The sequence below is a fragment of the Pecten maximus genome, chromosome 6 (genome assembly GCF_902652985.1).
Source record: "Pecten maximus chromosome 6, xPecMax1.1, whole genome shotgun sequence".
NCBI lineage: Eukaryota > Metazoa > Mollusca > Bivalvia > Pectinida > Pectinidae > Pecten > Pecten maximus.
The window spans coordinates 10,953,557-10,980,361 of record NC_047020.1 but is presented as its reverse complement, the minus strand read 5'-3'; the positions used below and the strand labels follow the sequence as shown (position 1 = coordinate 10,980,361).

General features: G+C 37.3%; 3 protein-coding genes across 3 annotated transcripts in view; 2 read left to right on the top strand and 1 right to left on the bottom strand.

Annotated features, from left to right (window-relative positions):
- LOC117328951 (WD repeat-containing protein 17-like) overlaps positions 1-14,435 on the bottom strand; it is a 51,113-nt gene extending 36,678 nt beyond the window's left edge. Inside the window, exons 1-3 of the mRNA XM_033886582.1 lie at positions 14,332-14,435; positions 3,889-4,027; positions 619-1,033 (exon numbers count right to left, since the gene is read on the bottom strand). Coding sequence (XP_033742473.1) covers positions 619-1,033; positions 3,889-4,005 — 532 coding nt within the window. The 5' untranslated portion in view covers positions 4,006-4,027; positions 14,332-14,435. The remainder of the gene's footprint in view (positions 1-618; positions 1,034-3,888; positions 4,028-14,331) is intronic.
- Positions 14,436-14,701: 266 nt separating this feature from the next.
- LOC117328950 (gem-associated protein 8-like) lies at positions 14,702-25,785 on the top strand. The gene is made up of 4 exons (XM_033886581.1): positions 14,702-14,748; positions 23,119-24,011; positions 24,826-24,879; positions 25,351-25,785. The coding sequence occupies exons 2-4, from the start codon at positions 23,591-23,593 to the stop codon at positions 25,557-25,559; spliced, it is 684 nt and encodes a 227-aa protein (XP_033742472.1). The 5' UTR covers positions 14,702-14,748; positions 23,119-23,590; the 3' UTR covers positions 25,560-25,785.
- LOC117328948 (transmembrane protein C17orf113-like) lies at positions 15,970-19,899 on the top strand. Its single transcript, XM_033886580.1, has 6 exons — positions 15,970-17,139; positions 17,365-17,514; positions 17,661-18,022; positions 18,339-18,544; positions 18,983-19,208; positions 19,381-19,899. Exons 1-6 carry the CDS (start codon positions 16,176-16,178, stop codon positions 19,708-19,710), a joined length of 2,238 nt encoding a protein of 745 aa, XP_033742471.1. The 5' UTR covers positions 15,970-16,175; the 3' UTR covers positions 19,711-19,899.
- Positions 25,786-26,805: the final 1,020 nt, after the last annotated feature.

The window sequence follows — 26,805 nt, the reverse complement described above, 5'->3', positions numbered from 1 at the left end:
CATTTATCAGGTAGCGAAAACTTCAAACTTTAATTTGTATAACTTTCACATTATTTGAACTTGAAATGAGTAAATGCGGGGATGAAGTCACAAGCAATAACACATAAGCTTAGTAAAATATTTCTTTGTGCGAGTCCTGAAGGGAAGTTAAAACATCAATACATACAGGGAGAAAGATTATGGCTCATTTCTCACTACTAACAAATAATTTGATCCTGTACTCTAGAGAATCATTCAGATGGAGAAAAAAAAATCAGACCACAAAAAAAAAAAAAAGGAATTGTGATCTTACCACTGAAATCAAAATAAATATGTTTCCCACTTACACTATTTCAGCATTGAATAATACACTCGATTGGTGGAATATGTCTTTTTAGACTTTTATACTGACAATATAAAGTTATAACTACTTCCAACACTGGATCATTGCATTCCTATCGGATACGAATGTCAAAAGTATTAGGCAATATTGGGTATTAGGTTACAATGGCACAGGTAGTAAGATAATACATTTCTCGTGAAATTTTACTAAGATAATACATTTCTCATGAGATTTGACTATGATGTTTGTGACACTGGAACACCATGGAGACAGGTGCCCCTCCATAAATGACTTACCAATATGACACACAGAGATAGTGCCATTCCTGTGGCCCACCACTATCTTACTGGTATTTTTAGGATGCCACCTGAAAATGAACACATCAGATGAGAATCCAGTCACTTCTTTTACAGTCATTAGTTTAGTTGTTGGATTCTTGTAATTCCACCGAAAAAATTGTCCTCGTCTAGACGTAAATGTTACTGATTCGTTGCCATGGAAACACCAGCCTATACCTATTGGTATATCCCTTGTATTTTCCAGCTGAGCTACAATCTTCTGTTGGTCACAGTCCCATACGATCACCCTGTGGTCAGCGCTGCAACTGGCCAGTATGTCTTTGTCTGTTGGGTTAAAAGCAATGGCTGTGATTGTCTTTTTGTGTTCTGACATAATAGATACCAACTTGAACTCTCGAAATTTTTTGTCCATCTGGAAGTAAATTAAAACATATTTTGACCTCAATAAAAAAACGTTTCAACTCTTCCTTTGCTTAAGATACACATTCAGATCAAACGACTTCTACAACTTTTTATATATCATAATTAATTTACAAGCAGAGTTTAAATTGAATATAAGCCTAAATCGGTTTGTTTTTCATTACTTATAATTATACAGTCAATCTTCATTATCAACAACGTTGGTCACATTAAGACTCTACTTAATGCAAAATAAAAATTCTTTATAAATTTTCCTTGGTTATCTCAAATTTTCTGGATATATTCCAAAAGTTTTTTCATGACCCAATGACTTTGAGATAATGTGATTTGACTGAAGCTGGTGAATTCCTGCACAAGAGGTTAATATCACAAAACGTGGCTATAAATAGTAATGAAATTTCTCTAAGGCTTCAGAAGTTTTGACCAATCACAAGAGATTTGTCGATCATCAAGCTATAATCTTTATACACAAAACAGAAAGTACTGTTGCTTAATAACAAACATTTCGACTGTATTTCAGACACCGACCTATTATAGTAAACTAACACATATAAACCGCTAAGGAGTCACAGGTAAAGATATTCCAGGATTATTTTGGGAGAAAAGGTCATGACATCAAATCCAGATGCTGTTGCCTTTCAGTGAGGCTGAGGAATGCAAATCACTACTACTGTACATGAACAGCAATCATTTGAGTACTAACGCTAAATGGAAAACTCCTTTTTTTCAATTAAATGCCAATACATGTAAAACTCCAATATTTGTATTGCTTTAGTTTTATTACATGTATTAATTTCAAATAAGTATGAGAGAGGCCTTGGGAAATATCATCTCTCTCAGGTTAACAATTCCTTGTATTAACCTAAAACAAGTCAATAATTGTTTGTTCAGTTAATCACAAAGTGCATGACCTCACCAAAGTGAGGGTGAAACATTACTAAAAGAGAAATAAAAATTAGCTGTAACTTCGAGATTAACTGATAACATTACTTGTACTTTATTTTAAATCATCATTTTCTGCAACATCATCTTATTCCATGCAAGTGTAAAATGTAATTTCTTAGGCATTAATTGTCAAGGTGATTGTTTTGATCTCACTGACATTCTGTTAACAGATAAGTATTTGGACCTATAGCTTTACTGTTCAAATACTCCGGAAATATTTTGAATTTATTCATGTTTTCTATTATTTTATTTTCACACTGATGTCAAGCTTTTATTTTAGTGCTATGGAGCTCCGATGTTTTATGATAGTGTGGTCAATTACTTAAGTAAATAAAATTGTATGTCGGAATGATCTGAGGAATAATAGCATAGACTAATGGTGTTGCCTTTATCACCAAATAATACTAATTATGCCTGCAAGTAAAGATCTCAAAACTTTGGTGAACTTAAAAGGATTCCAGCTACAAACAGTTGATTGTAAAAACTGTTTCCAGCTAATTGTACAAACAGTTGATCAGATCGTACAAACTGCTGAACCAGCTAATTGTACAAACAGCTGATTGTACAAACTGTTTCCAGCTAATTGTACAAGCATTTGATCAGATCGTACAAACTGTTTCCAGCTAATTGTACAAACAGTTGATTGTAAAAACTGATTCCAGCTAATTGTACACACAGTTGATCAGATCGTACAAACTGTTTCCAGCTAATTGTACACACAGTTGATTGTACAAACTGATTCCAGCTAATTGTACACACAGTTGATCAGATCGTACAAACTGTTTCCAGCTAATTGTACAAACAGTTGATCGTACAAACTGTTTCCAGCTAATTGTACACACAGTTGATTGTACAAACTGTTTCCAGCTAATTGTACAAACAGTTGATCATACAAATTGTTTCTAGCTAATTGTACAAACAGTTGATCGTACAAACTGTTTCCAGCTAATTGTACAAACAGTTGATCGTACAAACTGTTTCCAGCTAATTGTACAAACAGTTGATACAAACCGTTTCAAGCTAATTGTACAAACAGCTGATCGTACAAACTGTTTCCAGCTAATTGTACAAACAGCTGCCTTTACAAACTGCTGAACCAGCTAATTGTACAAACAGTTGATCGTACAAACTGTTTCCAGCTAATTGTACAAACAGTTGATTATATAAACTGTTTCTAGCTAATTGTACAAACAGTTGATCAGATCGTACAAACTGTTTCCAGCTAATTGTACAAACAGTTGATTGTACAAACTGCTTCCAGCTAATTGTACAAACAGTTGATCGTACAAACTGTTTCCAGCTAATTGTACAAACAGTTGATTATATAAACTGTTTCTAGCTAATTGTACAAACAGTTGATTATATAAACTGTTTCCAGCTAATTGTAGATTTACATGCTATGTTGATTGATCCCATTCCAATACATGCGATGAGTGATCTATTGTTTAGTAATTTGGGTTTGTACACTGATCACGTATTATGTCTGTTGATCACAATTTCATTGCTTCATTAGGCTTATTTCTAGTTGAATTTAAAATGCACAAAAATATTTCACACTGCTTATAAAATGCAAACCCGTTGTGAGGCAATCATGGCCATGTGAACAGTAAATCAATTTGGGTAGATATTCAAATCATGTATTGTATGTTTGTTTATATGTTAAATTGAGGCATACAATTTTCATGAGAACATTAAGTACAAATGTAGATGCTTTTGTGCAATTTTTATAAAAATCATCAGGATATGAAATTGTTAACTTGTACAGAATATCATTTTAAAACAAAATTGTATTTTGTTAGAAGGAAATAACAAAAAAAAACATTTCTAGACACGAAATAACATTAAAAAAATACCAGTGTGAAGGATGTCAAGACACTGATCTGAACTGTCGCCACTACTTACCTGGTACACATAGATAGCCAGCGTCGCGCAATAAACAAAGCGATCTCCACTTGCAGCGACAACATCATGGTTCCAGGGTTGACAGCCGGCTGGGAGCAGGCCCACTTGTTTCACCATGTTGAACTATGACATCAGATCTCTATAAAGAGATTTATACATGTACAAATTTACAATTATTGACATTTAATGATATTGAAAATAATTGATATTAAGTCTGATGATTATCATAGATAATGGTAATTATTGATGTTGGGTATTGGTAATTAATGATGTAGGGTAATGGTAATTAATGATGTTGGGTAATGGTAATTAATGATGTAGGGTAATGGTAATTAATGATGTAGGGTAACGGTAATTAATGATGTAGGGTAATGGTAATTAATGATGTAGGGTATTGGTAATTAATGATGTTGGGTAATGGTAATTAATGATGTAGGGTAACGGTAATTAATGATGTAGGGTAATGGTAAATAATGATGTTGGATTTTGTAATTAATAATATTGGGTAATTGTAATTAATGATGTAGGGTAATGGTAATTAATGACCCATAATTTATGCAAAATTTGTTCCCCTTCCTCCAAGATGCTCCTGACAAAATTTGGTCGAAATCAATTGAGTTGTTTATAACTAGTAGTACTTGATATTTTGGAAATGCTGACAAACGATGAGCCATGGAATAAATTTTCTAGCCTATTGGACCAGGTGAGCTGACGTTTTACACTATAAATGCTAAATATCTTAATTGATGAAAGTGACTGAACTGATTTAATGTTATTCTTACGCCCAGCAGCATTTATATATATAGTTTCCTGAACCATGCTGTCATGAACTAATAAGTTGTTGGCCTGGATGTCTTGGCAGTGGTTATGATCACATCAAACATGTTGATGTTGTAGTATAACATAATCTTTGTTACTATGGTAACCTGTAATCTAGCCCAAGTCATGGTAATTTCTATTTATTACTTCCAGCTGAAAATAACCACTGAAATAAGAGTGATTTAATGATGTTGTATACATAATATAATTATAAACATTCCGGTACATATTCAGGTTAGAAATCATACAAATGTCATATACAAGTATATGGTAACTAAAGCATGCATCCTAACAGACAATGGATTAATAGTGTCTTCAATAACTATCATGGCAATCCTGACTTCTTATGATACAAAAGTCAATTGTTGTTGTTATGCTTCAAGAAACTTGGTCACTGCTGTGTCTAAATCTACGGAGTAGTCACGATACGTATGTTATAACAAATTATGCCAGAGAGGATGTCCGTCCATGGTTGATCTCAGGTGTGTCTTTAGCCGACGCACGATGCTGAAGGAACGCTCCGAAGTCGCAGACGTAACAAGCATACATAGGAGAATCTATAGACACATGGAGATGTTTGGATACAGTTTAGGTTCCTTGATTGCAATTATTAGTCAGACGCTGGCCTGGTCTGTTACATGTAGTTCTATAAACTAGACGCCAATGAATATGCCTGCATTGCAGGTTAACGTTAGGTTTGACAGGAAACCATCTACAGGAGTATCAATTTTTTCACATGATATCATTAGAAAAATAAATTCTTGAAAACAATTAAATAAAAATTAGATCTGTCATCCGGGGGCTAAATCATATGCCCCTGCCACCCATGAGGTTATTTGTAATATAATAAAATCAATTGCAGTCTTGAAACACAGGGTCCAGGTCAATTTAGCTTTCCTAAACGGGGAGGTAAATTCTACCTGTTAAAGATTATGCACATCTACAATGTATAAGTATTATTGTTTGTAAGTTTAGTTGAAATCCCATTGCATTTATATGACAAAGACTTATTGTGATGGGAAACCATTTCAGAAGTCCCCCAAATATCTCCCATATTCCCGAAGATGCAAATGTGGTCTCAATGGTAACGGAACTAATGCAGTTGAATTTGCAGTCCCTTAAACCTTTTAAGCTCTATAATCCAATTTTCACAGAAATCAAACAATGTCTAAATTTCGACCAATCAAAGCTTCCATGTGGTTGCTATGGCAGCCACACCCATACAGTTGAATTCACAGTCCCCTTATACCCCTTTCATTAAAATTGGACAATATTTAAATTTCAACCATTCAGAGGCCTCTGTGTGATTACTATGACAACAAAACCCATTCAGTTGATTGAATTCGCAGTCCCATAATACTCCTATAAATCAGTCTTCATTGAAATTGAACAATATGTAAATTTTGACAAATCAGAAGCAAGTAAATGGTGGCCTTTTTTTAAAATGTGAAACTGAGGTTGCAAAAGTGAAGAGTGTTCCATGGTGAACATATATACCAAATTTCATCAAAATCAGACAATATTTAAATTTCGACCAATCAAAGGCCAGGATATGGCAGCCATTTTGTTTTTTCCAAAAATAAACACAGCCTTTGTTTTTGCAGTGCCATACTACACCTACAAACTAAATTTCATTGACAATACATGCATATAAATTTCGACAAATCTGAAGTCATCTCTAGTTAACCCCAGACATAAACACTATCCTACATTGACTGTTGACCCTGACCCTCAACTCAAAGCTATAAACTCAGACATAAACACTATCCTACAATGACTGTTGACCCTGACCCTCAACTCAAAGTTAACCCCAGACATAAACACTATCCTACAACGACTGTTGACCCTGACCCTCAACTCAAAGTTAACCCCAGACATAAACACTATCCTACAACGACTGTTGACCCTGACCCTCAACTCAAAGTTAACCCCAGACATAAACACTATCCTACAACGACTGTTGACCCTGACCCTCAACTCAAAGTTAACCCCAGACATAAACACTATCCTACAATGACTGTTGACCCTGACCTCAACTCAAAGTTAACCCCAGACATAAACACTATCCTACAATGACTGTTGACCCTGACCCTCCACTCAAAGTTAACCCAGACATAACCACTATCCTACAATGACTGTTGACCCTGACCTCCACTCAAAGTTAACCCCAGACATAAACACTATCCTACATTGACTGTTGACCCTGACCTCAACTCAAAGTTAACCCAGACATAAACACTATCCTACAATGACTGTTGACCCTGACCCTCAACTCAAAGTTAACCCCAGACATAAACACTATCCTACATTGACTGTTGACCCTGACCTCCACTCAAAGTTAACCCAGACATAAACACTATCCTACATTGACTGTTGACCCTGACCCTCCACTCAAAGTTAAACCCCAGACATAAACACTATCCTACATTGACTGTTGACCCTGACCTCAACTCAAAGTTAACCCAAGACATAAACACTATCCTACATTGACTGTTGACCCTGACCCTCCACTCAAAGTTAACCCAAGACATAAACACTATCCTAAATTGACTGTTGAGCCTGACCTCAACTCAAAGTTAACTCCAGACATAAACACTATCCTACATTGACTGTTGACCTTGACCTCAACTCAAAGTTAACCCCAGACATAAACACTATCCTACATTGACTGTTGACCCTGACCTCAACTCAAAGTTAACCCCAGACATAAACACTATCCTAAATTGACTGTTGACCCTGACCCTCCACTCAAAGTTAACCCCAGACATAAACACTATCCTACATTGACTGTTGACCTTGACCCTCCACTCAAAGTTAAACTCAGACATAAACACTATCCTACAATGACTGTTGACCCTGACCTCAACTCAAAGTTAACCCCAGACATAAACACTATCCTACATTGACTGTTGACCCTGACCTCAACTCAAAGTTAACCCAGACATAAACACTATCCTACAATGACTGTTGACCCTGACCCTCCACTCAAAGTTAACCCCAGACATAAACACTATCCTACAATGACTGTTGACCCTGACCCTCCACTCAAAGTTAAACTCCTGACATAAATACTATCCTACATTGACTGTTGACCCTGACCTCAACTCAAAGTTAAACCCAGACATAAACACTATCCTACATTGACTGTTGACCCTGACCCTCCACTCAAAGTTAAACTCAAGACATAAACACTATCCTAAATTGACTGTTGACCTTGACCTTAACTCAAAGTTAACCCAGACATAAACACTATCCTAAAATGACTGTTGACCCTGACCCTCCACTAAGTAAACCCAGACAAACACTATCCTACATTGACTGTTGACCCTGACCCTCCACTCAAAGTTAAACTCAGACATAAACACTATCCTACAATGACTGTTGACCCTGACCTCAACTCAAAGTTAACCCCAGACATAAACACTATCCTACAACGACTGTTGACCCTGACCCTCAACTCAAAGTTAACCCCAGACATAAACACTATCCCACAATGACTGTTGACCCTGACCCTCAACTCAAAGTTAACCCCAGACATAAACACTATCCCACATTGACTGTTGACCCTGACCTCAACTCAAAGTTAACCCAGACATAAACACTATCCTACATTGACTGTTGACCCTGACCCTCCACTAAGTAAACCCCAGAAATTAACACTATGCTATATTATACTACAACATGACACAATGGAATACAACATGACACAGTGGAATACTGTCACATGACACAATGGAATACTACAACATGACACAATGGAATACTATCACATGACACAATGGAATACTACAACATGACACAATGGAATACTATAACATGACATAATGGAATACAACATGACACAATGGAATACTACAACATGACACAATGGAATACTACAACATGACACAATGGAATACTATCACATGACACAATGGAATACTACAACATGACACAATGGAATACAACATGACACAATGGAATACTACAACATGACACAATGGAATACTACAACATGACACAATGGAATACTATCACATGACACAATGGAATACTATCACATGACACAATGGAATACTACAACATGACACAATGGAATACTACAACATGACACAATGGAATACTACAACATGACACAATGGAATACTACAACATGACACAATGGAATACTACAACATGACACAATGGAATACTATCACATGACACAATGGAATACTACAACATGACACAATGGAATACTATCACATGACACAATGGAATACAACATGACACAGTGGAATACTATCACATGACACAATGGAATACTACAACATGACACAATGGAATACTACAACATGACACAATGGAATACTACAACATGACACAATGGAATACTACAACATGACACAATGGAATACTATCACATGACACAATGGAATACTATCAAATGACACAATGGAATACTATAACATGACACAATGGAATACTACCACATGACACAATGGAATACTATCAAATGACACAATGGAATACTATAACATGACACAATGGAATACTACCACATGACAAAATGGAATACTACAACATGACACAATGGAATACTATCACATGACACAATGGAATACTATCAAATGACACAATGGAATACTACAACATGACACAATGGAATACAACATGACACAATGGAATACTATAACATGACACAATGGAATACTACAACATGACACAATGGAATACTACCACATGACAAAATGGAATACTACCACATGACAAAATGGAATACTACCACATGACAAAATGGAATACTACAACATGACACAATGGAATACTACAACATGACACAATGGAATACTACAACATGACATAATGGAATACTACAACATGACATAATGGAATACTACAACATGACACAATGGAATAATATAACATGACACAATTGAATATACATAATAGAGACTTATAAAAGCCAGCTTATGTTATCACAGAAATCCACATCATTTAAACTGGAATAGCTAGCCCGCTAATATAAACTGATAAGTGGAAATTAACACTTATAAATCTCACCTGCTTCATATTCTAAATATTTACAACACTGAAGGTGACATTACACAACATGTTTTCCAGGTTGGTAACTATGAACAGACTCAAAATTAACAAGTATTGGATTTAAGCGTGATGTTTTGGCAGAGAAGTCAATTTGACCACTGTGAGTATGTCAAGATGTTGATACCACACAACACTTTGTTTATAGGACTCAAACAACTGAATATTTTACTATATGTTATTAATAGTGATTCCATCCCTTCATTCACTCAAAACTTTGAAGTTCAAATGATATGAAATTTATATCAAATTAAATTTGAAGTTTTCGCTACCTGATAAATGATGTTATTGTATAGTTTTGATGGCAAAAAAAGCACATCAGTACTCAAAAGACAGTAACCCTGACATTAACAGGGCACTGGGGAATCCCCTCCTGGGGAATTCATGCCTTTATACACCTGGAATCCTACATCATTCTATTTTTAGTAGGAGTGTATATTTTTGATTTCTAAATCTCAAGACCCTACTCTTTATTCTTTATTTTTGGGGCCGCGGTGGCCGATTGGTTAAGGTGTCCCGACACTTTATCACTAGCCCTCCACCTCAGGGTTGCGAGTTCGAAACCTACGTGGGGCAGTTGCCAGGTACTGACCGTAGGCCGGTGGTTTTTCTCCGGGTACTCCGGCTTTCCTCCACCCCCAAAACCTGGTATGTCCCTTAAATGACCCTGGCTGTTAATAGGATGTTAAACAAAACAAACCAAACCAAACTTTATTCTTATACATATAAAGTACCCATTTCATATGTTATTTACTCAGGAAAACAGCTACAAACCTAAGAAACAAATTTTCTTCAGAAATCAGAATCATCCTTGTATATCCCAAGGATAAAAAATACCCAAAGAGGAAGCCACAAAATGTGTATAAAATGCAAGAACTGTAAGATGTCACATATCAGAGTGAATGGAGAAGATTTTGAGTCCATTTTCGAGAATACCAGCCACCCGGTAACCCAAGAAGCCAAGAAATCAAAATGGAAACAATCAGAGTCCCAGATCAATAAATCCTCAATCCTAGATCATGCCACACAATGAAATAATTCCAGTGATTGACAGAGAGAACAACATTTTCAAGCGACAGGTAAAGGAAGCCATTTGGACCAGGTTATAAATGAAGCATAACCAAACTGTCGGACATCTACCCAGAGTAGCTGAACTGACATCTGACCAGAGTAGCTAAACTGACATCTACCCAGAGAAGCTGAACTGACATCTGCCCAGAGAAGCTAAACTGACATCTGACCAGAGTAGCTGAACTGACATCTACCCAGAGTAGTTAAACTGACATCTGACCAGAGTAGCTGAACTGACATCTGACCAGAGTAGCTGAACTGACATCTACCCAGAGTAGTTAAACTGACATCTACCCAGAGTAGCTGAACTGACATCTACCCAGAGTAGTTAAACTGACATCTGACCAGAGTAGCTGAACTGACATCTGACCAGAGTAGCTGAACTGACATCTACCCAGAGTAGCTGAAATGACATCTACCCAGAGTAGCTGAAATGACATCTACCCAGAGTAGCTGAACTGACATCTACCTAGAGTAGCTAAACTGACATCTGACCAGAGTAGCTAAACTGACATCTACCCAGAGTAGTTAAACTGACATCTGACCAGAGTAGCTGAACTGACATCTGACCAGAGTAGTTAAACTGACATCTGACCAGAGTAGCTAAACTGACATCTGACCAGAGTAGCTGAACTGACATCTACCTAGAGTAGCTAAACTGACATCTACCAAGAGTAGTTAAACTGACATCTGACCAGAGTAGCTGAACTGACATCTGCCCAGAGAAGCTAAACTGACATCTACCCAGAGTAGCTGAAATGACATCTACCCAGAGTAGCTGAACTGACATCTACCCAGAGTAGCTGAAATGACATCTACCCAGAGTAGCTGAACTGACATCTACCCAGAGTAGCTGAACTGACATCTACCCAGAGTAGCTGAACTGACATCTACCCAGAGTAGTTAAACTGACATCTGACCAGAGTAGTTAAACTGACATCTGACCAGAGTAGTTAAACTGACATCTGACCAGAGTAGTTAAACTGACATCTGACCAGAGTAGTTAAACTGACATCTGACCAGAGTAGCTAAACTGACATCTACCAAGAGTAGTTAAACTGACATCTGACCAGAGTAGCTGAACTGACATCTGCCCAGAGAAGCTAAACTGACATCTACCCAGAGTAGCTGAAATGACATCTACCCAGAGTAGCTGAACTGACATCTACCCAGAGTAGCTGAAATGACATCTACCCAGAGTAGCTGAACTGACATCTACCCAGAGTAGCTGAACTGACATCTACCCAGAGTAGCTGAACTGACATCTACCCAGAGTAGCTGAACTGACATCTACCCAGAGTAGCTGAACTGACATCTACCCAGAGTAGCTGAACTGACATCTACCCAGAGTAGCTGAACTGACATCTACCCAGAGTAGCTGAACTGACATCTACCCAGAGTAGCTGAACTGACATCTGCCCAGAGTAGCTAAACTGACATCTACTCAGAGTAGCTGAACTGACATCTGACCAGAGTAGTTAAACTGACATCTACTCAGAGTAGCTGAACTGACATCTGACCAGAGTAGCTAAACTGACATCTACCCAGAGTAGTTAAACTGACATCTGCCCAGAGTAGCTGAATCTATTTTTCTACTGTTTACCACCTCCATGTACATAACATTATAGTGCAAAAGAAAAAAGACCTGTTGATTTGATTATAATCTCTTACACTTACCTTCTCAATGTACACATGCTGGAATTGTCATTTGTCTGATGAAGGTGACCGAGTGTTTTAGACAGCGAAATGTCACATTCCAATACTGGTTGTGATATACAAAAGTCTATTAACACCAAGTGTGACGCAAATCTGTTTATGTAATTCTGCCATATGAGATATTATCCTGATCAGATAATTAATTTATGAAGCTACATTTGGGTCACCTATGATTAATACATCAAAAAAATTTAAGGACAACCAAACATAGAATGAACAATGAACATTGACCAAGGCTACCATACAAAAACAATGAACATTGACCAAGGCTACCATACAAAGAACAATGACTATTGACTAAGGCTACCATACAAAGAACAATGACTATTGACTAAGGCTACCATACAAATACAATGAACATTGACCAAGGCTACCATACAAAGAACAATAAACATTGACCAAGGCTATCATACAAAGACAATGAACATTGACTAAGGCTACCATACAAAAACAATGAACATTGACCAAGGCTACCATACAAAGAACAATGAACATTGACCAAGGCTATCATACAAAAACAATGAACATTGACCAAGGCTACCATACAAAGAACAACGAAAATTTACCAAGGCTACCATACAAAGAACAATGAACATTAACCAAGGCAACCATAGAGAAAACACAATTCAGCATCGTAGTACAGTTCCAGGCTATCTGTATTCAGCAACATCTACATTCAAAGGACATCATTACAGTTTACAGAGTAATTTGCAACACAGCTAGCGCATAAGGAATACTAGTAAAAAATCCAGCAAAGCAACACCTAGGCATCTAAACTTGAACTCCCCCTCCGCTCTCGTTCTCACCCATTTTATACAGAAACCTACAGGAGCAGAAGGAATAGAAGGAGCACCCCGCTCCTGTGAAGGAGCAGTTGGCTCCTTTTACCTAAATGTGACAATAATAATACACATAAGTAATGATAACACTAAGAAAAACAATTAGCGACAAGTAAATATTGACCTTGTGTAATACATGTATAGATATGGTCATGGCAGGAGTTCCCAGATTGGTGTACCCATCTGCAGTAGACAATGGGATTGAAAGGCGATAGATACCTCTCTAACAGGGGGCAATAAAACTGAAGGAGAGCCATGCAGACGATTAGTGCCACGTGTGTGAAGAATTAAATACTTCACAGATTAACGGCCCGGCACGTCCCGAATCTAATTAACAACTGTCAACAGACAGATGCGCTATTAAAATACATACAATTATAATTGTATAGATTGATAGAAATGTACTACATAATAAACAAAGATGCAAAATAACAAAACTATGACACAAAACTTCAGGTAATAGGCACATATGTACATATAAACAATGACCACCCTCAAAGTTTGACACAATATATATGTTAAACATAAATATAAAATATGTAACTTGCAACTTTGTCTACTTTCTTTGAATGCCCTGGGTATAAATAACTTATTTATGAACAGGTAGCTCAACCATCTTTATATTAATATCATCTCAGAGTAAACAAAAACGGATTTTACATTAAACTTAGACATGTGCAACATCGATGATTGTTATTAGGGATATTTATTTATATATAATCTATGTATATGCTACTTGTATAGTAGGGTATGTCTTCTCAACAGGACGTTTAACACTGTTACATACATAATCCCTCTCTCCCTTGACTCACAGACGTATATATATACCACATGGATTGAAAATAAACATATTGTGGACATGATCAGCGTTTCAGTAACTTTATATCTTCTAAGTACACAATTTATATTAAAACTGCATTGATGCAGTTTTACTTACCTTGTTTCAAGGTGTCGAAAATCACATTCCACGGTTAACATTCATTCCACTTTCACCAGTTCCTCAGACCGGTTGTTTACCTTAGTGCCGGTCACGTGACTACTACATTTCACTCGACCAGTATATCGGCAAGGAATTCAGATTTTAATAGTTTCTATTTGTACGGTCAGAAAAATAACAAATCAAAAAATGTAACAATTGGAATTGCAGTAAGAATATTAGACTGGAATAACAGGCATTGTACTCTCTTTTTACCGGATATACACATCGATCGGTTTCTCCATTGGTATAAACTAATCTTGCTCCCTGGAATGTTTGTCAGTAATAAAATCACGTCCATAACGTCACACAACGTTGATCAATTCGCAAGTTCTACAGAAAGAAGACGATTTCTTCTGATGCTACACTGTGACACACGTAAGCCTCAAATATCATAGATACCAATGTATCTTTCAAATCATTCCTGCCCTCACTAATCTCTCCTACAGTACCCTCTCTAGCCTCCCCTAAGCATAGGTGCTTAGCACGTTTATAAGTCCAAGACCGCTTATATAGACTAATATAAAGAGAATCTCTACATATTAGTCTATAATCGGTCTTGGACTTATAAACGTGCTAAGCACCTATGTGTAGACACAAGTGCTTGGGCAGATGGTGTTAGACATTTTAAATAAATTATTATAGAGACTATCCAATACACATATAAAATGCACATATATAATTTCTTACCCAAAGCACCTATGAATGTAGATACATACAATTGTAACAGGGGAAAGAGAAAATGTAGCAGCCAGACCGGGGTTCGAACCCGGGACCCTCCGAACTCTAGACAGACACTCTACCAACTGAGCTACCTGGTCGCAGATGATCAACCCAGTCGAGTTCCGCTACATTTCTCCCTCCTTTTTTCAAGTCTTCGCTACCAAAGACCACAAGTTCAAATATCGGCCCTTGCTAAGCATACTCCCCATACTTTAAATAAGGGTTGGCAAGCTCGCCAATTATGTAATAGGAGAACGAGCAAATGAAGCAGCCAGAATGGGGTTCGAACCCGGGACCTTCCAAACTCTAGACGGACACTCTATATAGCTACCAACTGAGCTATCTTGTTGCCAATGATCAACCCAGTCCAATTTACACAGCACAATTAGATTTTTTTTTTGGGGGGGGGGGGGGGGGGGGGGGGGGGGGATTGTGTGGTATTAGGGTTCTTTTGCAAGAATGACCAAAACGTTCGTCGGTTCTAATTCCTTTTATTCCTCACAAATATGGTCCCTGCAATGTTAAAAATACAAATATATACAGGGATCACTCTGGGCCGCGATATCGCGATATTTACCCCTATTTTCCAGAAATATCGCGCTTCATTTCTCCAAATGGGATTAAAAATCGCATGCTCTTTGTCTGTGGATCGCATGCTTTCTTTATATAAGCGATTAAAACATTAACACTGACAATAACATCCGCAATCACGTCGGACATCTTACACGATCGCTAACCACTCCATTGGGCTCGCTGACGTAGTCACTCGGACGCTTGCTTGTTAAACCCCATCGAATTGAAGCGCTATAGTGATCTATATATGACCATTCGGAACTCTTCGAATTTGTGTGAAGCAAGCAACCGGATAACCACATCCGAGGTATTCCGATCGCGATGACAAAACGTATAGTAAACGGACTAGGAACGATATTCCGACATTTTAGTACGAATAAATCAAGTTTTTTTAACGCAAAGATGATAGTGAACATATTAAAGGCAAAATACCAATGTAGTTTACTTATAAACATATACTTTCAAACAAACCTAAATGTTGTTGTTGTTTTTTTCTCTGTTACTGCATTATGTCCAGTTTCGTTTTTGCAACTAGTGAAGCCGTTTTGAAAATAAAGCAGACGCTTTTTTTGAGTTCTTTCTGCTTCAACATGTCCAAGAAAAGAACATCTGGAGATTCCCAAACAAATACTTACTCTATAGGTAAATATTTTAAAAGACCTTCAACTGTATCAAGTCACGATCGCAATAATGAGGCAAATGTAGTAGAATCTATGGACCAAAGTGAAAGTCAACCTAGCCTTACTCAAGTCCGAAATGTTACTGAGAAAATTACTCCTAAAGAATTAAAATTCCAAGATAAGTGGAAAAGCCTCCATTCCTGGCTCAAACATGATGAGAAGGAAAATGTGATGTGGTGTTCATTATGTAGGGATTGTTCATTTTCAAATGCAATGGCTGTAGGCACAAATAATTTCAAAACCACAACCATCCAGAGACATCTGGAATCTGCAGACCATAAAAGAGCTATTTTTGCCCCCCTTGGTCGTCAACAGTTGGATGCCGCTGTTTCCTCTGTCGATACCAAGGAAGAGAAAGGTATAGTTAACTGTCTTAAAGTTGTTTATTGGATGGCAAAGGAGAGTGTCCCCCTTTCGAAATATACAAGTTTGATGAACTTACTTAAGGAACTTAACACCCCAAACTTGGATTCCTTAAATGTATGTAATAGTACCTACTGTAGCTATAATACTGCATGTGACCTGCTTGAATCCATCAGTTCTACAATCGACAAAGATGTTACAAAACAGATGAAAGCATCCCCAGTTCTGACCATAATGACTGATGAAAGTACAGACATTGCTGTCCATCACAAATTGTGCGTTACAGCCAGAATAGTTCAGCCTCTGACAATGAAGCCATCAACACTTTTCTTGACGGACATGAGGATAGAGTCTGCGACAGGGCGGGGTATTTTTGAAGAAATAAAGAAGCACCTCCAGGGCAGAAATATTGCCATCAAAGATGTCACAGGTTTGTTATAGTTACACAATTAACAATTTTGTACTTTAAGGCTATATGGGGGATACACAAAAGTAAATAGCACCTTTAATATCAATTTTGTAATAGATACAGAATGCTAAAAAGTAAAAATGAATTGATACTGTACCCTACAGCTATTCCAACCTTCTATTTACTGACATCAGGGATTTTACTTAAGACCAAAAATGAAATATTGTGTTAACTTAATCATTCCAGGCCTGGGCACAGATGGCGCCACTGTTACGACTGGCAGAAAGGAAGGCCTGACTGGACAGTTTTTGAAGGAAAACCCCCATATTATCAACACACACTGCTCAGCCCACAGGATCGCTTTGTGTTCCGAACAAGCTGCTGAGGATATTCCGGGTAATTAAAAAAGATGTTATAAATCAAATGGCACCAGACAGCTTAGAGCTAATAGTACTGCTAATAGTGTACACAACATTAACTGTTTAATTTTTAGATACAAGCTTCACAAACATTTTCTAGTTTTAATAATTCATATTTTTCAGCCATGAAGTATTATCAGGGCATCCTGGAGTCCATCTTCTACTACTTTAAAAAGTCGCCAAAACGAAATGATGATGTGGCCACAGTCCAGAAGTTACTTGACGATCCTGTCCTTAAATACAGAGAGGTCCATCAGGTGCGATGGCTTAGCTTCTACCAGGCCTTGGATGCAGTGTACCGCACATTTGACTCCCTGATATCCTTCTTCAGTACCCAGACAGATCCCAAGGCCATTGGCATCAAAAAGAAGATCGGACAGGACTTTTTCATCCTACAGACATATGCCATGATGGACATTCTTCAGCCGATCATGAGACTGAACCTTTTCTTCCAAAAGAAAGATGTAGACATTGGTCTTGTTCAGGTAAGTTGTAGATCTGCTGCTAAAAGAGTAAATAAGTTATCACTGACTAAATTAATATTTTATAATGAATTTTGAATTAATACCTTGTTAACCGTCAATGCACAATGACTGCCACAAAAATAATTTAAATACTTTTTAAAAATAATGCAGACATAGACGATATGAGGCATGACTAATTTCAAAAAACAATGTAATATCCAGAAATCTAAATCCCGAACCAACCTGCAGTATATATTCTTTGAAACATATATTGCACATTTTGAAATTTATGATATATTCATTTACTTTAATTTATTCACTTCAATAATTTATATAGTCATCTGTGGATGCATGTTTGGCTGACTTGATCAGGCTGAGGGATGGGACTGTAGACAAGGACAAGCCTACATTCACCAAGCAGGCAGAGGTAGACCTGGTAGATGGGGTATTTAAGAGTCACCACAAGGTTGTGCAGTCCAAGTATTCCTATATGTCAACACGACAACGCTTCATCCATGCATTGGTGGACAACATCACTAAAAGGTGAGACTTGCATATGGTGTTTACATGTCACAGTTAATGGATAAATCCGATACTCAAGAGCCTGCTCTGACATTTCAGGATTTTTTTTTGTCAGAAGTCAACGATTAACTAAACAAACCTACTAAAGAATTTTTACAGTTGTTGTCCAGATTTGGTTTGGTGATGTGTCACGGTGTCTGTGATCAATGATGGTTAAAGGCATGTTCACTTTGTCCAGCAGGTGATTTTGTTGTAGGATCCTGATCAGATGGATGCTTTCCTTTTGTTACTGTCTTTGGCGTCTTATCCAGATTTATGATTTAGATGGTGATTTTATAATTAACTGTCTGTTACTCTTATTTCTTGTTTTTCTTTTGACTTTAAAATTGATACATCAATGGTGTAATTTAAAGAAATGTGTAAAATTATAATCTGTTTAAATTTCTTTATTTTGCACAGATTTCCTGATAAGCAGATTATGACCAGCTTTTGTGTGCTTGGTTTGAGGCCAGTTACACTCCTTACAGATGAAGACCTTGCTTCATGGGGAAACGAGTCTCTTGCTGTCCTTCTCGACCACTTTGGGAAAGAAAAAACACACACTTACAAGGTTGACCGTGTTGATCAGGTGACTACTTCGCCTGCCATCATTGATGCAGAGAAGGCACAGGATGAATGGATGAAAGTAAGTGCTGGTAAAATTAACAATAATTATAAATACATGTAGATTGTTTGAGCTGTAAGTAATGCTGTCCGTACATTGTTTACCTCAATCTCCACAAAATAAACCTCATTGATGATTAGTTGTAGTTTATGTAATATGACAAATTATTACATATTAATTATTATCTCTGCAGCTGAAGCAAGTTGTAAAGACACAAGGCTACCCCAGGCACTCCATCTCTGACTTGTGGGGGCTGATAAAGGAATACCATGGTGAAGACTTTCCAAACCTGTTGATGCTGGCCTCTTTTGCATTGGCGCACCCTGTCCACACCAGTGACTGTGAGCGGGCATTCTCAGCCCAAAATTCTGTTACAACTCCCCTCAGAAACAGGCTGTCAGGGGAGCACTGTGACCAGCTGATGAGAGTCATGATTGGTGGGGCTGCACTTTCCGAGTTCAACTTCAAATCAGCTCTAAAGGAGTGGCGCACAACTAAAGCTAGGGTTATTTTTAGAAAATAAATAGATCTGATAATGAAAATAAAATTCTTGTTAATTTTCTTTTAAATAATATTTAAGTGCTGTCCTACTGCAATATCGTCCTGGAGGTACCCAGCAGGATAGCCCACCCGTGCTTTATATGACTTTTTCAACTCATGTAATGAATCATAAAATATTAAGATTTAATATCATTTATAGACTCTAAAAAATCAAAGCATCAATAACAAAATTGAAAATGTCAACTAAAAAAAAGGTTTTTTTGAAGGAAAAATAAATCCTTGATGAACGACAAAAAGGCCTCAGAAGCCACCATTTTGCACCTAGGTTTTAAAATTTTCTGGGGGAGGACCCCCAGACCCCCCTTCCTATCAGGAGGGGGGGTACCCCCCTCCCGAACCCACCCCCCATCCTCGCTTCGCTCGTCAGCCGTGGGCGCTGCGCGCCCACGGAATCTCACACTCCACAAAAAAATCTCCCTCTCAATAATACTATGGGATATTTCTCCCATAGCAATTACAACCCAGGGTGATCCCTGTATATATAAACGAACTTCGTACACAAACGCACCTGACCTATAGACAATAAACACATACAAAACACTAGCATGGCTTTCACACGGACTTACATACCCGCGCACACTGGCTGAATTATTACACGGTTCAGAAATATATTAACTGGTCTAGCTAATAAGGATAGTTAGAAATATGTATATAAACTGGCTATGAAATGTACTGAACCTATATCTAGCTTCGGCCCAGAATTATTAGAAAATACAATAATAACCGATACGGTATTATTTAATATAAAATATATAAAAATCCTATAGAATATAATAGCAATAATTAACAAAATATCACCAGCTGTACTCAGTGTACTCACCCTGCATATGGTGCTGGGGACCTGGCACAAAGTGTAAACAAAATAGCTATAGTGGTTTCGTAACCATGGCCAGAGACCGTATGTATATGTGGACAGCTCCACGTCTGGCTGAGAAGTGCGGCAGAGAGTCGAGGGAAAGAAAGAAGGGAAGACGGCGGGAAAAGAAATGCGTCCAAGTCATGACACAGGAGGTGTCCGTGGTCAGTCAGTCCAGTCACGAGACAACATGATTGACAGATACACAAACATTACGTCACACAATAACTTACATAGATAAAACGAAAGTAGCAATCACGTGACATCGCGTGTACGGCGGAACGGAGTGCGGATCATAGGAACATACATAATGTAATAAGATTCTAAGCACCAACAATGCGGAGCGCGGATAAACACAATGGATTGCATATATATATATATAATATAGCAAACAAACACTGTGCTACAATTGCATTTCTTGAGGTTTCAAAAGTAATAGTTTAATAATTAATAAGAAGGAATAATGAAAAATACCCTGCCCATGCCAGGCTTCAAACTAGCGAACTTTCACTCTCTAGGCAAACATCTTACCAATAGTCTAAAGTGAAATCCCCACTAGTCTGAGATAGGAAGGTGACCTTATACTCTCTACTTTTACGCTATCCCTTCCTTCACAAAGTCTTCGCCTCTGAAGACAACCACAACCCAGGTTCTTTATCTCCAAGAAAACCTCTCAATCTCCAATAGCTTTCCTTTCACTTGGAGTGGTCAACGGCAGCAAATCTGTTATAGGAGTGGAATAAATGCACGGCTAGACCAAGGGTTCGAACCAGATACCGCTGAACACTAGTTGAACACTCTACTAATTGAGCACCCTGGTTGCGAATGATCAACCCGGTCCATTTCCGCTACACTAGTGCAATAGATTCAGATGACCATTTCTTCTAAGAAAAACATACAATGCATTAAAGGTGCTACACCTTCGACAGACCGTTTTTTTATCAATTAAAAACACGAATAGACTCGTATGTATTTTTCTTCAGCAATAAAAGTTACACACTTAACAATATATCCACCCTCGGAAAGTTTCATCTTCTTGTTTATCTTTAAAATTAAAAAAATTAAAATAATTATTTGCGTCCCGAAGAAATTCCATTTCGCTCCGCCTCCATATTGAATGAAATACTGATTGCGCATGCGCCGAAAACAGAAACACAAACGAGTAGGAACCACATGGCGAAGCGAGGAAGGTAACATGTGCTAGCCTAACATCTCCAGAAAGAAGGAAGAATAAATTAGATTATGAAAGAGAACGAAGAAAGGGAAGATTTCAATCGGGAGAACAGACAGGTGGAATTATAAACGACAACGAAATCGGAACTCATGCGGAAATGACACAGTTGAGTTTTTATTGGAGAGGCAAGTGTGTAACGTACACACGTACGTAGTGTAACGTTCGGTCTGTTGTCATCTTTACTGAAAACTGTAAGCATATGATGCGATTGAATCAATGGTTAAGATTTCTTTTGTGATATGTAGTGATTGCAGATTCACTATTTATAGTTCATCAGCTTAAACCTGTTGATAAATCACACTTGTATCAATCCAGCAAAATGGGTCCGAAGGGGATAACACTAAGAAAGCGTTTCGGTTCGTGGGCGACAACATACACAGGATCGTGATTTTTCGCAACGGATAATATTGAAATGTTTGTTTAGTTTTTATTTTCTGCTTGCATTAAAAGCTCGCAATTAAAATTTGTAGTTATGATAGGCAACAGGCAATATATTGTTGTCCCAGCTGAATAAAAATAAGTCCACCATGTGTGTTTTCTTCTGTATGTAAATCTCTCCCAGAATGCACTGAGATCAAGGTAAAGTGTATGCAAAGTAGATTATGATGTTCAAAAGTTTGTAGCTTCTTGGCTTCATTACGACAATTTTTGACGGTATAAAATTATTGATTTTATTTGTAGGTATTAAATAGGCATATATACATGGACTGAATTTCATTTATTGTCAAAATAATAACAATTTATTACACTCTATCGGAGGGGTAGCATCTTTAACAAATGCAAGTCCTGGGTCAACTCACAACAAATAAAAAAAACAAGCATTCAAAGCACTAACATGTCCCAAACTGGAATACTTAACTCATCATGGGGGCTGCGATAGTTAGTTGGTTAGAGCATTTACCATGTAACCTCAAGTGAAAGTCAATTCATGTATACTTGTATGCCTTGTAGTATAATTTAAAATGAATAAAACAAAAATTAGAAAAAAGGATATGCTTCAGATATTAACTTATGTATATTATGCATTTTAAAAAAAACTGCCATTGAAATCTATCTATATTGTGGTTATAAAAGCGTTAATGTGCTAGGGATGATCTTAGGACATCTGGGATTTTTTTTAACCTGATGCACTTTCAAGTATCTCACAGAGTGAAATTCAGAGTGTAAGTATTGTCAGAAACATTTTCAAGTTTAGATTATTAAGACTAAGAGCAATTCATGCCTTTTGCCTATAATGGACATCTTTATAATTGATCAATTTGATTTTTATAAATTTCCAGGAGGATTGTTGTTGACAGTTTTATAAACTGTACATGTGAATCAGAGAAAGTAAACCAGCAATAGCCATGGCAGCTAAGGAAGTGAATGGCCAGCTGAATGGCTGCGATTCTGGTACAGATTCATCAACATTTGACATCACAAGTACAGACTCTGATCCATGCACAGCAACAGTTACCAGTGTGACATCGCAGAGCGATAGCCAATCACAGCTTGAGGATTTAAATACAATTTGTCAAGTAAATGGATGTAGCAAAATTAAAGATGATATGGACCAAGATTCGCTTTCATTGGATTTATCAAAGAGTGATTCCCAAGATTTGGACTTGAGTATATCAAGTTTAGATAAAGAAAATATTAAAGATGATACTTTGACAAACACAAAGACTTCAGCAATGCCTTCCAGAATTTGATAAACCTGATTGGTATTTGCAGCCATGTTTTCGTACCTATTGGAAACATTACTATCACTGTATGGCTTGGTTCAACAGACATAACAGTGTCACAAAAAACTTAACCCAACCTCACAGCACAAGGGGTTATCATCTTGGAGGGCACCTCCCTGTGAGTAGCATGCCTTGGGCAGGGGCTGCACCCTCCTACAAATGGCCAAATTCTGGCTTCACTCCCCGAGAAAATCCATACCACATAGGAGCAAGGCATAGAGGTAAGAATAGACGAAGAGGAAGTGGGAGAGGGCGGGGCAATAGGAGTCTTCAACACCATGGCTGTGTAAGAAATACCAATAGTGGACAAGTCTCAACGGAGGACAAAGGTTCGACAAGTCAGGAAAAAAAACAGGCATCAGACAGTGAAAGTGAAGTGTTTGAAATGGAAATTACGGATGACATGGTGGAATTTTTTGCAAAATCTGAACAACACAAGAAGGAAAGAGGTATGGTACACTATCATTGAAAGTGAAATTGTTATGAATGCGTATATGACTGACCATTTTTAGGATGCTACAGGATGAGGTTTTTTTGATTGACCCCCAGGGGCTGATGGGCGGGACCAAAAATGGTCAAATTGACTGAAATTTCAAAAATCGTCTTCTCTCCTCTCAGATATGGTGGAATCAAACACTCTTCAGAGATAGAAGGGTCTTAAGGTGCTTGACCAAAATTGTGAATTTCATGACCCTTGGGTGTCACTTTTGCCCCTGGGGAGGGAGTAAACTTTACTATAGGTTCATATATGGAAATCACATTTTTGACTATCATTTGTTTGATTTCTAATGGAATTCATTCCAACTTTGTTAATATTATCAGCATGTGATGACAGCTTAATGGTATGCACATTTTGGCCCTGACTGACCCCTTAGACTGATGGGTCGTGCTAAAAAGGGTCAATTAAATTTATTGAAATATTTCAAATCTCAGGTGACCGTTAAGGCCCATGGGCCTCTTGTCATTTGTTGATGTTAACTAAATACATTTCTAAACACTGGGTGCCATTTTATGCATTCTTATACAATTACAAGCAGTGTATACTCTGTTAGCATTCCAGCTTCTTTAAATTAAAATACATTAATATAATATCCATTTGAAGGTAATGACTATTGTAGTAACAAACTGTGACACTTTTATGTAGTACAATTGATTTATAATGAAGATTTAGTTGCTTGTTCTTGCTAATACAATTGATTTTGAAAATTTATAATAATTAATGCATTATTCATTTACAATAATCATGATTGATTTTGCACCCAGATGCACAGAAAACCCATAAAGAACAAGAAGAAAACAGACTTGATTTGGAAGGAGGTTGGTAATATTATTATACATTTTACACAGATGTTTACACAGAAGTATTAGTTACTAATAAACTAAACTAATAAGATTCTTACCAGGACAGAATCAATTTAGATCCTCTACTGGAATGAAATACATGTATACAATTATCAATAGGAAGGCAAGACAAATAGGAAAACCTGAGGTTGATATTTAAATATCATTGGGTCAATTGTAAAGCGATCCATTGTTGTAGTCATTGGGTATGTGTCTGTGGATAGAGTCTAGTATAAAACGTGGGATACAGAGGTTAATGTTTAAAAGCATAATTACAAAACAAAACAAATGTACTAATACTGTTGCATTAAGTAATGTTTGTAAGTTTTCTTGGGACCTGGATATATATGAAAGTCTACAACATTTTAAAAGACACATTTGCTGAATCATACATACCTTATATGATCTGTTAGAATATTTTTCATCTGAACATTTTGTGTTTTACAGCCAAAGCTACAAAGCGAGCCCCAACAACTGCTGCACCACATGAGCGACCTGGTGTAAGACGGACACAGGAGATGCTTGTGTTGTATGGAAAGGGAGCAGCAATGGTACACGGTATGGAGACAGCCATGCAAATGTCCTACGACCGCAACATGGACATACTACAGCCAAAATACTGGCCAAATATGCCTCTAAAGATCACTTTTAGTTGACACAAGTGTCTGTAAACATCCTATTACTTTTGTCACTAAGTTTTACAAAGTTCAGGAAATGAAATGGATCTCTTATGACAGAAATAATGTACCAGTTTATACATGTACATACTATGATCAGGATGAAATACACCCATACTTATTTTTTGTCGAGGAGATAAAAAGGAAATGAGATTTAAATTTACATCCTCAATTCAATATAAATAAAAAAATTATATAAAAAAAATTGTTAACTTGTTTTTATTTTACAACAATTGCAAAATAAGTAATACAAATTCATATTAATCACTCTTGTTGGCCCGGATGGAAGTGCAAGAGGATACTGTGGGAAGAATATGGAGTACCCAGAGAAAAACACATGGTCAGGCAAGTGATCCATACGCCACCTGACTGCCCACAGGCAAGTGTGTTAGTACTGTGCCACCCGACTGTCCTTAGGAATTATAAGACAAGTACAACTGAAAATAAAATTACCAGTGTAAAATCTTGACAATAAGAAAGATTCCTGACATTTCTGAACCTTACATCACCAGTATGAAATCTTGACAATAAGAAAGATTTCTGACATTTCTGAACCATACATCACCAGTATGAAATCTTGACAATAAGAAAGATTTCTGACATTTCTGAACCATACATCACCAGTATGAAATCTTGACGATAAGAAAGATTTCTGACATTTCTGAACCTTACATCACCAGTATGAAATCTTGATGCTAAGAAAGATTTCTGACATTTCTGAACCTTACATCACCAGTATGAAATCTTGACGATAAGAAAGATTTCTGACATTTCTGAACCTTATATTACATTTGGGGGGGGCCAAAAGGGAAATTTTTTGCTATAAACGACTTCTCTCAACAGACTGGAACTAAGTGATGAATGCTGATATATGAGTGGTAGCATCTTTGGTGATGGGGATTCAAAAAGCTACAAATTGTGGGGCTGAGAAGCGGGGACAAAAGGGAAAAATTTGGATATATTGCTATAAACGACATGTATTTGAAACCGTTTAAGAGATTCCCACCCCATAACCATATATATCATTGCTGGGCACCTATAGATAAAGACAATCCTGTTGTAAAACTAGGCCCTGGGATCTTTTCCCACCCCTCGGGACTTCGTTTCTTTGTTATATATCTTTGGAACCATTTAGATCCCCACCCTATGACCGTATATAGCATTGTATGGCAATCATGGTGTAAAAATAGGCCCTGGGGTCACCATGGCCAACAGGTGACCATCT